The sequence below is a fragment of the Oncorhynchus keta genome, chromosome 14 (assembly GCF_023373465.1).
Source record: "Oncorhynchus keta strain PuntledgeMale-10-30-2019 chromosome 14, Oket_V2, whole genome shotgun sequence".
Taxonomy (NCBI): Eukaryota; Metazoa; Chordata; class Actinopteri; order Salmoniformes; family Salmonidae; genus Oncorhynchus; species Oncorhynchus keta.
In genome coordinates this window covers 29,525,496-29,539,501 of record NC_068434.1, presented here as the reverse complement: position 1 = coordinate 29,539,501, position 14,006 = coordinate 29,525,496, and the positions used below count along the sequence as shown (strand labels likewise).

Below are 14,006 nucleotides of genomic sequence, written 5' to 3'. Positions count from 1 at the left end.
TACACATGCTTCCTTGCCTACATTTATTTTCCTTTCCGTTGCGGGAGCTGACAAAGGGAGGGAGGAGGAGAGGAGAAGAGAAAACAGATGGAGGCGGGTGGCATTTTTCTAATAGGGAAAGTGCCCTGACCCTTACAGTACCTGTTTGCTGAGTGGCTGTCGCCACTGTTCTTTCCCTTGCCTGTTACACAGCATGAACACACGACCCTCCCACACCAACAACAAGCAGACACAGCATGGAGGGAGCTGAATTAGGTGTCTGCCAGTAGGAGAGAAAAGAGGACAATCACAGAATGGTAATGGGGGGAGGGGGCATTTTGGCAAGTTACTCACTCTTACGGCTGCGTTATATAGTGCAGAGGACAGTATCTGCAATATGAATGGTCAGTCATATTAGTGTACTGTCATACAATGCCAACTTCAGTTGACAACCACTATGTCCATTTATGCTTGGTTTTGGATATTGACAGTATCTAATAATGTCAATGTCCCTACTTGTATAGCTATGCAACATACTACTGTAAATATACAAGGGATGATGGATAGTCATGTGAAAATTATAGAACTCCAATCTGTTATTCATATCCAATCTTCACAAAAATCACACCTGCTTTCCTATGAGTTTTTATTCAGCTGATTCAAAAACATGCTATTAATAAACAGCCATTTCCTGTACAACATCAATTGAGTGCATTGGCAAAAATCATAATGAGCCAGTCAATTGATGAAACTACTTTCATAGCTAGCCTTGATTTGGCCTGTACTACTTTGAAAAAGTGCTGTGCCATTTTTAGACAATATCAAGCTGCCTCATGGAAGTACACGTCTTCCTTATAAGGATTATTTTAGTCAAACATCACTTCTTTGTATGATATAAGTCATTGTATCTGTTGGGAAAGAAATAATGTTGAGGTACTTAAATATTCCCTTAAACATAAGACCTGTTAAAAGCATATGGTGATCAAGTGAATGCAATTAAGGGATTCTGCATCATGAAGCAAACAAAGGAAGATTCAGAGCCATATACAGTAGACTAAGTTATAGTGCTCTGGAAACAATAAGCAACTAAAAGGAGGGCAAAAATCTGTCATGTGAAGTGTAAATCAAATCTAAATGGAAATGTACGTTTCCATAGTAGAGCCTAGATAGAAATCTGCCCTGTGAAGCCTATATGCTATGTGATCAAAATCACCATGGCTGCATTTTTCATAGCCTTAGTGGGGTGTTATACCCCACACAGCCATGAAACATTTGTCCCAGGTGTTGGATCAGAGGATAATCATGTAGATTTTTTATTGATTTATTGCAATTTTCATAGAAATGTAATTTTGTCATAAAATGGAAAGCTGTCTTGTTACACGCCATGGTGAAGTGCCCCAAAAGAAAATCTACTAATGCTGTTGGACTTTTTGCTACATTGGTATAGTATGAAGATCAAAAACAGGAACATAATCTTGCAATTATGTTTCTGACACCCATTATTTAGTAACTACCATTCACAAGTTTAATGACAATTAAATTACACGGTGATCATATAATTTCATAAAATGAACAAAAGCTAAATATAAAAAAAACTACACATAACATGTATGAGTTGCATTTATACAAGTACAATAAGATCTCAATATCATCCAAGGATAACAAAAGTGAAAAGCAGGGTCATTTGTAATCAACAGCAGATAACCGTAACAAATGTGCAGATATACATTAGATTTATACTCACAAACAGGATTAATATATTCAATCACTTTGTTCTAATGTGATAACGTTAATTTAAAACAAGAGTAAGAACAGAGTCAAACAGAGGATGGATATTTAACTCAGTATCCATTCGCTCAGAGAGGTTTACAGTGCATCCCTGTGGAAAACATTGACCTCTGACTCCCAAGCAGCTGTACAGTATGTTTTTAGGATTGATAACGTTAATTTAAAACAACAGTGAGAACAGAGTCAAACAGAGGATGGATATTTAACTCAGTCTCCATTCGTTCAGAGAGGTTTACAGTGCATCCCTGTGGAAAACATTTACCTGACTCCCAAGCAGCTGGAGAGTGTGTTTTCAGGATGGAGTTGGCGGATCATACCTCACATTCTCTGGATCCTGAGATTGTGCAGGTGTAGGCCCTTGTCTCATTTACCAATGCATCCATGGTCTGAGAGTTTGTATAAGTCAAATAATACTCTTGTAACTGAGAGTTAAGGTTAAGCTTCTGCTTCCGGGCCTTTTTTCTGTGCTTGCGGTTGACTGAGTGCTGCTGCAGCTGCCTCATGCTATTGGGGTAGCGCTTCCATGAGACATAAATTACCAGCAGGATCAATGACACAGAGAGAAATAGGGCTACACTGCCTGCAATGATTTTATGGAAGGCCATATGCTCAAACTCTAGTTCTGGGGAAAATGATGAGGATTCTGGAGAGATTGAGGTCATGAGTATGGACTCCCTTGTGTCTTTTTCTGTCACAATGGGAGAGACAGGTTGTGGAGTGAGTCTTTGTACTGTTGATGCAGATATATCTTGGGTTGTTGTGGTCGTGGAAGGAGGAGGTGTGGTAGGCTTTTTGATGTCCACAACTGAGGCTGTGGTTTGCCTCATGATCATAGCTGTGGTTTGCTCTTCAACTGATATGTTCACACAGACTGTGTAGTTCCTCACTATGTCCATTACTCTGTCTCCCTGAACTGACTTGGGGCTGCTGCATATAATTTTGATGTCCTTTGAGCCTCTAAAGTTCTTCAGCCAGGTCACCAGGGGGCAGATGGTAGGGCTGCAGTCCCAGGCATTACCCACCAGGCTGATGGTGGTGAGGGAGACCCAGGCTGAAATCACATCCTGAGACATGTTGCTCAGCTTGTTGGATTCAAGATGGAGTATTTGTAAGTTTGGCATACACTGGAAAACAGCTGGGTCCAGGATCTGGATGTCATTTCCTGAGAGGTCTAATTTCTGCAGTGTATGCCAGATCCATGGCAGGCCCTGATTGACGGCTCGTATCCGGTTCCATTGCAAGTAGAGGACCTGTAGATTGCTAAGGCGTGGGAAAAGAAACAAATTAATCCTTGAAAATTGATTATGCTCCAGATGAAGCTCTTTCAACTTGAACAGCCCCAAGAAGGTGGTGCGGAATAGGGTGCGTAGGTGATTGTAACCCAGGTCCAGGAACTCCAGGCTGCGACACTCCAGAAAAGTCCGTACAGGTATACTGCTGAGACCATTGGACCGTAGGTGAAGGTTTTGGAGCTTACGCAGACCATAGAAATGACCTGGCTGCAAAGAGTGTAGCTGGTTGTAGGAAAAATCAAGATTGCGCAGGTTTGGTACAGCATTGAAAGCCTTATTGTGTAAAAGTGTGATCTTGTTGGAGCTAAGAATCAGTTCTTTGAGCCTACGCACGCCCTGAAAGGCTAAGCTATCTATGGCGGTGATGGAATTGTGGTCCAGGTAGAGCCAGATGAGCTGGTTGAGATGAGCGAATTGGTAAGGCAGCAGAGTCGCTAAGCGGTTGAAGCGCAGGGACAGACCCTGGCATCCAGTAGAGATGTTTTCTGGAATGTCTTGAAAAATGCCAGACTCGCAATAAACAATCTTTCCTTCGCAGCGACAACTTGCTGGGCACATTCTCTCCCCCTTGCTGAGCAGCAGAAGAAAAGACGTCAGGAGAAAAAGACATGACAGCCTCCTGTCCCAAACTCGGGAACCTGTAGAAGAGAAGAGATTGAGTGCATGGGGCTATCATTGCACATATGGTGCCATGTCACTGTGCAATGTCCATGACAAAGTGGATTGATTTTCAGACCGATTTTTTTTTTTGCAGTGGCAAGTGACAATCCGGTAAAGTGACAATCCGGTAAAATATGGGGTGATGGGTGTTTCTTTCTAAGCCAGAAATGCACAGCAGTAGATAACGGACTCTGAAGAACTTTCACATTTCGCATCGTATCAGCTCCAAATAATTACATTGTTTTCTCTTTAAATCTAACACAAATGGAACATGGCTAATTTATATGTAATGTACCAAATATAAAAAAGGAAAGGCATATTTATCAGTGACCAATCTATTTTTATTTTTTTGTATCTGGATTAGAAAACTCTATATAATACATTTGCTGGTTGTACATTGACTAGGAAAAGCAAGCATCAACGAATGTCATGTAACAAATCTTCAAGCGCCATGTAACTTTAATGAAATAGATATATTTGTCATTTCATTTCGTTTCATTGGTGGTCACTTACTCATGGCGTTAGTAAAATAGCGGCAATCCTTTCAGCACCGGGGAACTGTCCAAATAATTCATTTAACTCCTTTCATTTGACACACGCCTGCTCTTCCACTAGAAAACTCAAATTATTGACTGAATTGTCTCACGAGTTTCAAGAGAGATGCTCACAAGTGTATATCACTGATGATAAGTACGGCATATTTTAAATCAGAATAAAAGACAACAAATAGCGTAAGTAATCTTCCCAACAGTTCAATATATCCGCGGAGGATCAATGAGACGAGGCATAATGCACTCCTCCCTAAATAGTCTGTTGGACTGGTATAGTGTCTTCTCCTGGACGCAGAAAAAAAGCGAATTACTGGCTATGCGCAATAAACAATTCCGTTTGAGCGTGTCTGATTGCACAACCAAGTGCAAATGCAACACCTTGCTCTCTCTCTCGCTCTCTACGCACACATGCACGCACATTCGCTAACACACACACAGGGAGACAGAGAGAATTCCGCTGTAAAAGAATCGGTAACATTCCAGTTAATTAAATAAATCCATACTGTGCATTATTTATTGAATGTTGAAATATCAACGTACTTCAACATACTCCGATTATGAAAGATCTATATGTATTTACAAAAGCTACCTTATTAACGAGGAATTCAGGAGAAAGAAATGTCGTCTCCACAATCTGCCAGCTAACATGGGTGAAAAAGCGAAAGACTAATATCGATGTTGTATAGTAGGCCTACTGCCCACAGTATATATAAATAGCATCACAATAAAAGACTACACAATATTAATGTTCTAGACATGTTTCATGGGAAGTTGCAAGAACATTCATGTGTCCAGTTCTCTGAGGGCTAGGAGAATATTCCATCAAATTCCCACCAAACATCCACAGAACATGGTTGTCATAACATAATATATTGTTCTATACATGTTTCATGGGAACGTTACAATAACATTTCAGTGTATCATTTGTTAGGCTGTAGCCTGATAGTCCCAAAGAAGTGTCCCCCTTTTACTGTGCCAATCAAGGCCCTGATTGGTGAACCACTGACAGCACTTTGTCTGTTGGCAAGGTAAGGGACACTCACACATAGTGCTTTCAATTTATTTGACACACACGATTACACTGTGCATGTTCATTTATACAGTAATTATTATTCAACAGTCCTCACCTGGGATTTGAACTCTTGGTCCACTGTACACCGATCTGCTATACCACCATGTCCATCTCAGGCATTGGTTAATCTGACTATTCTCATCAACAATTTAAGAGCTTTCTGCATAGTTGTCTAATGTTGGTGGTGCATGTTAACCTGTTTTAATGATACTACAATAACAAACACCTTAACCACTGTCCCAATAAGTGATATCTCTAGGACATGCTTATTGAGCCAGTGCAGTTAGGCCCTGTCCAGAAATAACCCTACGCCCATCTCCCTAGGCACTTGTATAGATCTGAAACAACTTGATAGGGGTAGCAATAGGGTAAACACACTTTGAAGTAAATCTCAGCTCTGTTAAAAGTACACTCAAGAAACACTTTTATTGATAATAGTATCATTAAAACAGTTTAACGTTCCCCACCAACATTAGACAGCTATACTGAAAGCCCTTAAATGTCTCATTAATCAAATCAATGATGAGAATAGTCAGATTAACCAATACCGGAAATGGACATGGTGGCTTAGAGGGAAGAACGAAGTATGTATGTAAGTTGAAAACACTATGTTAAAATCACTGTGTGCATCCCTAACCTTGCCAGCAGACAAAGAGCTGTGACTGGATCAGTGGTTCATCAATTAAGGCCTTGATTGGCTCGGCAACAGTAACAAGGCGTGATGTGTTATGAAACCATTTTTTGGGAGTTTCTTTGGGACCTTCATGCCACATCCTGACAACTGATACACATATGTTCCTGCAACGTTCCCATGAAACATGTCTAGAACAATATCTTACGTTCTGAGAACATGGCAACCATGTTCTGTGTATGTTTTGTGTGAAGTTGGACTATTCTAACACACAGAAAACTGGACACATTAGTTCTTGCAACGTTACCATCTAGAACATTGATATCTTATATTCTGGGAACATGTCAACCATGTTTGGTGGGATGTTGATGGAATTTTCTCATAACCCTCAGAAAACTGAAAACATGAATGTTCTCACAACGTAACCATGAAGCGTGTCTAGAACATGTGCAGTTCAGGTCAGCAATAACAGAGAGAACAATCTCTCCTAATATCTCAATGCATTTGGGAAATCAGTGCCGTTTATACTGATGACAGGATAAAAGGACATTTTGGCCTTCTGCGATTTCTTATCAGACATAAGATTAGATTTTAGTTTTTAAATCTCTAGCCACCACACGTCAAGACGGACATGATGGCACTATAACTTTGTAATGGGTCGTTGTTCACACAGTGGGTCATGTGAACTCTGCTACCAATGCTCAGCAGTGTTTTTTAATTGATAATTTCATTATGAACTGTCACACCCGTCTACCCCCCTCCCCTCCAGGTGTCGCCCATCTTCCCCATTATCCCCAGTGTATTTATACCTGTGTTCTGTCTGTTGCCAGTTCGTCAAGCCTACTGTACCAGCGGTTTTCCCCTTGCTCCTGTCTTTATATAGTTCCTGTTTTGACCATTCTGCTTGCCGTTCTGTACCTTGTCACACCACCATGGATTATTGAACTCTGCCTGCTGTGACCCTGAGACTGCGTGCCATTCTGTACCTTATGGACTCTGATCTTTAACTAAAGCATTTACACGGAAGAAAATGATATATAAATGCAACATTTTCAAAGATTGAGTTAGTCATAAAAGGAAATCAGTAAATAGAAATACATTCATTAGGCCCTAATCTATGGATTTCACATGACAGGGATGTTAACAAAATTGTGCACAATATTGTAGAGAATGAAGCTTTTTGTGAGTATGGAACATTTTTGGGATCTTTTATTTCAGCTCATGAAACATTGGACCAACCCTTTACATGTTGCGTTTTTTCAGTGTATTATTTAATCAAATATGTTTTATTGTCACATACACCAGATAGGTGCAGTGAAATGTGTTGTTTTAACACAGGAGCAAAGCTGTTTTTCAGAATATTGTTTTCTGCAGTGATCTCATTTCAGCCTTGGCCACACATCCACATCATCTCCATTGCTCTTTGTGTACTATTTTGTTTTGTAAGAGCTTTTTCAGCTCTTGCAGTCTTTCCAACCCTTTTCCAACACAAATACTGTCACAGGAAGGCAGAACATCTAATAACATTCATTGCATATAAAAGCTACAACAACAAATACAATTTAGCCAATGCAGTTACAGGTGTAACGATCAAGCTATGTACGTCCTGAAGAACTGTGGTGCATCGTAGTTCACAACACATTTCACCCCGTTGATGACAATGCCTCTGGCAGCAGCATCAGTGCTGGTCAAACTTGAACGGAACAAATATATATTATTATATATTTGGCAAAGAAAATAGAACGTTAAATTATCCTCAAACAGACACTCATACTCACAGTCTTTCCCTGTTCAAACTCCTTAAGGGTTCTCCTCCTGTCATTGGGAGTCGTGAGGAGAACTCAGCTGCCTGCACTCCACTAAAAAGCTGCACTAGCAGAGACAGTCTGTTAGAGAGAACAGAGAGCAAATCATATGGCTGTGGACATCATCAAATAATGCATTAAGGAGAAGGCCAGGGAAGATTCGCCAACCTGTGAGCGGATTCTCTGGAATTGGTGAAGCACAGAATGGGACTAAACTTCAGGCACAGTATGAAATGGAGGATGAGGAGGGGCCTCTTACTCAAAGTGCAGGGCACATAGTACTCTCCAAAAAAAGAGACCACAGTAACACATTGCTCTGGGATATAGGATAAATAAAAAATCTATTGCAATATTTTTTTGGGGTAAAGAACTGTCAGGCCCTGGGGGAAGTTGAACCTCTCTTGAGACTTAGGGTGGGGTCGTTGACTGACTATGAACCAAGCTGAAGAGTCTGGGCTGATGCAGGCCTAGTTGCTGCAACTTCTCTGGATTCTGAGTCAGTGTGGCTGAGAACAGGAGCTTCCGTTAGAGGCATCTGAGGTGTTGACAAGCTGCCACAAATAAAAAGCAGCAATGTTTAAATCACCGAAATGCATATATCCGAGAATAATGTGTGAAAGCACACAATCCATAGGTGTAGTACAGTTTGTATTCTCTAACAAACAAACCACATAGTTGCCGGTCCTGAATTTCCAGTACTGTCTGAAAGAATCCTGAGAAGTGAGGTCTTACCTCGCTGCAGTGATAAGTGCAGGCTCTGTCCTCTTGAAGATCTAGACTGCTTCAGAATCCCTCTTGGATCTGTAAACTGCCTTGGTCATCTGACTGAGCCAAGACTGGTGCATGCTGTCAATCATCCGGTCTGCCTCATCAATGATCTGAGAGAAGGATTTATAATGAGAACATCATGAATTATGAATACTTTATTTAAATACTGTTAGTCATAACATCCATGCAAATAAAATGGACACTGTACTTGTATTAGTGACCCACAAGGAAGCGGAGGTGTTCCAAACTTATTGATGTGATCAACCAGTCTCCCAGGGGTTGCGACAACAATGTCTGCCAAACTGTGGCTTGTTCCACCTCTGTAAAAATAGCAAAAGGTATCTCTTTCAGACTGATTCTCTTTAAAATCATGGTGTCATTTATGCACAAAGGACTATTTTGAGTGAAAGGAAACTCTAAGCTTAAACAAATAGAATAATTTAATATCTACCAAGGAAGAAAGACCTTGATGTGTCTTGACTGGGTTTCAGAGACCGATGCCTGCTCTTTGGCAGAAAAATTTGGACCAGCGATTATAACCACTTTAGAGCTGGTGCCCTCCGCATATGAACTGAATACTTTGCAAACCTGTTTGAGGAAAAACATTCAAAGTTTTTCAGTGGATGTGAGCTAACCAAAAACAATCACAAGTTATCTCCATCATGGAGATTGAAGGTTTGACCCCAGTTACCTGCTGTGCAAGCTCTTTGGTGGGCAACACTGTCAAAACCCGGATGTCACATAAACCTCGCTCCATCAGTGCCTAAAACGACATGGGAACATCAAATTGATTACCTTCTATCTAATGAAAGAAAACACACCTTCCATAACAAAATGTATGGCTGATGGTTTAATTCATACTTGAATAACAGGTATAACGAATGCCAGTCTTGCCACTCCCCGTTGGTGCTGACACACAAATGTTTCTGGGTTTGTAGCCCCTCTTCCAATCAACAGACCATGAGACATTCTCTAAAATGACTGGGATGACCTCTACATGTACTGCATGCCCCCCCCCATAGTATGCCAGCAAAACATATTTGAACTTCTACTCCTTCATGCCTGCTAACCTGGAAAGAGATGCTGAATTCCATTGCCCTCCAATTCCCGTTGCAGTCTAGTACAAATTCCTGGGACATCACTGATGGGGACTAGGTTGCTTGTAATATCTCTCTGGATCACATCTGGCTCAGTAAGCCACTGGGGCAGGACTCTTTGTACCTAACATATGAAATACATACAATTGTATCTAGAGATAAATATTGACATATTACTAGCTCAAAACATCTGCTATATGACAAGTGAATCTGTGGGTGATGAGGATTTCAGATAAACCCCCCCCCTAATAGAATAGTAGGCCTGGGCGATATGGACAAAATATCATATCACAATATTTTTCACGGTATGGCGGTATTTTATTATATTTTATGTTTTTTAATAATAAATGTTCTAAATATGCTTTCTGAGTAGTTCATGACCCTAGGATGGCAACACATAAATTCTAAGTGATTTCAATGGGTCTTTTTAAATTTATACTGTTCAATCCAACTTTAAAAAAAAATATGTTTCAGCATTTTCATACATTTATTACCATTTCGTTCCACAAATTGAATTGCACTGAATCGTTTCAAACTAAAAGTATTGTATCGTAGCCCATGTATCTAGATGCGTATCGAATTGCACTTGTAAGGAGAGATGCACATCTCTAGGACAATTTCCACTACAAGTTATATCAATGTGATAGTGCACTTAACCAAAATACGGTACCTTTTGAATAATCTTTTTCTCAAAATCATCCCATCTAAGACCAAGGAGAGAAGCAAAGACAAAATAAGGAATACAAATATAAAAATGTATTCTTATGAATGTTATACTATTTCAAATGTAAATGTGTGACAAAATGATAGATACAGACCTTTGTCTTCTGTTAGTTGTATATTTTTTGTAGCATTTTTCTTCTTTGCATGCATTATCACCTTTGGAAAGTTCTTCAGGGTCAGGTGGAGGAGACATGTTGGTTTACTTGCTCTTTCCTCTTCTTTGGGTGTTTTGTCTCCTCGAGGTTGTCTCCCTTGTTTTTTATTTTCTTCTTCGCAGAGGTGTCCCTGTCATTCTGAACTATTGTTTTTGACTTGTGTTCCCCTTGACATGCCAAGCTCTGTTGCTCCTCGACTTTGGCCTTCCTCTGAAGCTTAGCCAACAATACTTTGGATCGAGACTCGTTGCTAGAGCCATCACCTTCCTTATCTCCAATGTATCTATGAAAAGCATAATTGTCATTGTAGTTCGTTTTAGGTCCTTACTTTATTTAACGTTACTGTACACTTTATAAACACACGTATTACTATATTAATCCAGGAGGTTGCTAGCCATCACACAACAAACACAAACAGTGAACATACATATTAATAAGTAACATAGCTATTGTTCAAATGTTGAAACGGGATACAACAAAAAGATGTGGGGAAACTTCATGTAGCTCTATTAGCCTATCCACGGATGGCTAGCTGGAAATTAAGTCAGGAGTCTACAATATCACAAGGCATTTTTCAAACAGTTCACTATGTCAACTATTAAGAGTCGATACAATTTAGATCTCAGCGTTTGCTTTGCTTTTACCAAAGATATTCGCCACAGTTCTCTCTGCATTTACACACATGTATTTTCCTGTTGACAGACGCTTTAAAACGACGTTGGTCGCTTTTTGATGCGAAAACAGAAGGCTTGACCACTTAAAAAATATAAAGGGAAATGTTTTCTTCCTATCTTGTGAGTAAGTAAAGCTATTCTAATTATCCCCTTTCTTTAAGACCCCTTCCACCCTGTAACGTGCAGCCTTCCAAATGATGACGCAGTCCAATGAAAAACAAAGGATGAGACAGTGCGCTAATTTGATTCTACAAACCGTAATCATCCACAACGCGCTCTCTTTTAGCGGTGAAATACGGATAACGTATAGCTAGTTACCGGATAATATTACGTTCGAAAACATAGCTGAGAACATCAAGCGGGTCAACTTTATAAAGTAGGTTGTTTTGGGACGCTCCCGACCGACTGGAAACCAAGAGAAAAACGTTACAGAACGTGAGCCACATGAGTTCTGACGCTAAGCCCGAACCTAAAAAAGCCAAAATGGAGAATGAAAGCAAGTATCTCCCTGAGCTTCTGGTAGAAAAAGACCGTCTGGATTCTTTATTCACACATGCAATAAAACTTATATCTACAGAGATAGAAAGGAGAGACAAGAGTCCCCTAAGCAAACTGGTCCTGGGGCTCTGTTCACAAACACAAACACACCCTACAGAGCCCCAGGACAACAGCACAATTAGACCCAACCAAATCATGAGAAAACAAAAAGATAATTACTTAACACATTGGAAAGAATTAACAAAAAAACAGAGCAAACTAGAATGCTATTTGGCCCTACACAGAGAGTACATAGCGGCAGAATACCTGACCACTGTGACTGACCCAAAATTAAGGAAAGCTTTGACTATGTACAGACTCAGTGAGCATAGCCTTGCTATTGAGAAAGGCCGCCGTAGGCAGACATGGCTCTCAAGAGAAGACAGGCTATGTGCTCACTGCCCACAAAATGAGGTGGAAACTGAGCTGCACTTCCTAACCTCCTGCCCAATGTATGACCATATTAGAGAGACATATTTCCCCCAGATCACACAGATCCACAAAGAATTCGAAAACATATCCAATTTTGAAAAACTCCCATACCTACTGGGTGAAATTCCACAGTGTGCCATCACAGCAGCAAGATTTGTGACCTGTTGCCACGAGAAAAGGGCAACCAGTGAAGAACAAACACCATTGTAAATACAACCCATATTTATGCTTATTTATTTTATCTTGTGTCCTTTAATTATTTGTACATTGTGTGTATATATATATATATATATATATATATATATAATATGACATTTGTAATGTCTTTACTGTTTTGAAACTGTTGTATGTGTAATGTTTACTGTTAATTTTTGTTGTTTTTCACTTTATATATTCACTTTGTATGTTGTCTACCTCACTTGCTTTGGCAATGTTAACACATGTTTCCCATGCCAATAAAGCCCTTGAATTGAATTGAATTGAATTGAAAGAGACAGAAAGAGAAACTTACCTGGGCCTGTTTACCACAAAGAACATCAAGGTCAAGGAACGTGTATTCATTCCAGTCAAACAATAACCAAGGTTCAACTTTGTTGGTAAGATTTTTGGACCCCAGGGGAACACAATCAAGCGCCTCCAGGAGGAAACTGGAGCAAAGATCTCAGTATTGGGCAAAGGTTCCATGAGGGACAAGGTGAAGGAGGAAGAGCTGAAAAAGGGTGGTGAGCCCAAATATGCTCATCTGGGCATGGAACTGCATGTCTTCATAGAGGTGTTTGCTCCTATACCTGAGGCATACCTGCGCATGGCTCACGCCATGGACGAGGTCAAGAAGTTCCTCATCCCTCTGGACACCATGGATGGTATATGCCAGGATCAGTTAATGGAGATTGGCTACCTGAATGGCGGTCAAGATTCACAATCCAGGGGACGAGGGGGCCCTCCAGGCAGGGGCAGGGGAGCACCCCCACCCAACTCAGTAGGAGCCAGGGGGCGAGGAATGCTACCTCGTGGAGGAGCCCCTCATGGAGGCACTCAAAGTGGTGGCGCTTCCCGATGAGCACCTCCCAGTGGTGTGTCGGCCAGAGGGGCTCCAGCTGGTCGGTGTGGACCCCCCTCTCCACCTGCTAGAAGAGGCACGACACCCCGTTCTAGACCACCCACCCCAGGGACACCAAGGATGCTACCATCCCCAGCCCACTCCCACCAGCAGCACCACCACCCAAGGCTGAGGCCTACAATGAATATCCTGCCTATGAAGAAAGCTACGCTGAGCCTGCATATGAAGGTTATGACAACTATTACAGTCAACATATTACAGTCAACAACCTCCACAAGCGGACACCGAGTACTATGACTACGGACATGTAGAGGCTCAGGAGGCTTATGAACCCTATGCCCAGGATTATTGGGAGGGTTAATGGTCCTCCACTGGAGGCAAAACCCCTCCAGCGAGGCAGGATAAGAGGGGGGCCTACAGAAGATACTGAACAGTCTCTGGTAGAGGGTTGTCATGGCAACTGTCTCCCATTGTAACTCACTTAACTCTCCAAAGTAATTTCCCTAAATGTTTTTCTTTTACATTTCTGTAGTTTTTTTTTTTTTTAACGATTTGAGAGCAGGACAACTGGATGTATGGTATCAAGTGGGCGTAGCAAGCAAATGCAAGGATTTGGATAATACGTTTTCAATTCAATGTTTGTTTCCACTGCATCATTGACAGTTTTAATATCTAAGTTAATGGTTACTTAGAGAAACGTGATACCTTGTATAGTGTTAAATGTTATTTTTTAAGGTTTGTTTCAGTTTATCTTGAAATTATTTGTGGCAGTTGCAGTCTCA

At 40.8% G+C, this 14,006-nt stretch overlaps 1 protein-coding gene, 1 long non-coding RNA gene and 1 pseudogene across 7 annotated transcripts; 1 reads left to right on the top strand and 2 right to left on the bottom strand.

The window, feature by feature from the left end:
* Positions 1–965: 965 nt before the first annotated feature.
* LOC127907072 (leucine-rich repeat transmembrane neuronal protein 4-like) lies at positions 966–4,236 on the bottom strand. Its single transcript, XM_052460756.1, has 2 exons — positions 4,233–4,236; positions 966–3,697 (listed from the first exon to the last, which is right to left on the bottom strand). Exons 1-2 carry the CDS (start codon positions 4,234–4,236, stop codon positions 2,079–2,081), a joined length of 1,623 nt encoding a protein of 540 aa, XP_052316716.1. The 3' UTR covers positions 966–2,078.
* A 1,513-nt stretch (positions 4,237–5,749) lies between these two features.
* Positions 5,750–11,376, bottom strand: LOC118393163 (uncharacterized). 6 transcript variants are annotated; one of them, XR_008063912.1, is made up of 11 exons: positions 11,166–11,376; positions 10,462–10,804; positions 10,314–10,347; positions 9,617–9,767; positions 9,238–9,309; positions 8,998–9,134; positions 8,755–8,866; positions 8,511–8,656; positions 7,947–8,329; positions 7,752–7,859; positions 5,750–7,666 (listed from the first exon to the last, which is right to left on the bottom strand). It is a non-coding gene; the product is annotated as an uncharacterized LOC118393163 (long non-coding RNA). The 6 variants fall into 6 exon arrangements; XR_008063914.1 differs by having other exon boundaries at positions 7,752–8,329; positions 9,012–9,134; XR_004827504.2 differs by having other exon boundaries at positions 7,752–8,329; positions 8,772–8,866; positions 9,012–9,134.
* A 263-nt stretch (positions 11,377–11,639) lies between these two features.
* On the top strand, positions 11,640–13,639 carry LOC118393162 (KH domain-containing, RNA-binding, signal transduction-associated protein 1-like; annotated as a pseudogene).
* Positions 13,640–14,006: the final 367 nt, after the last annotated feature.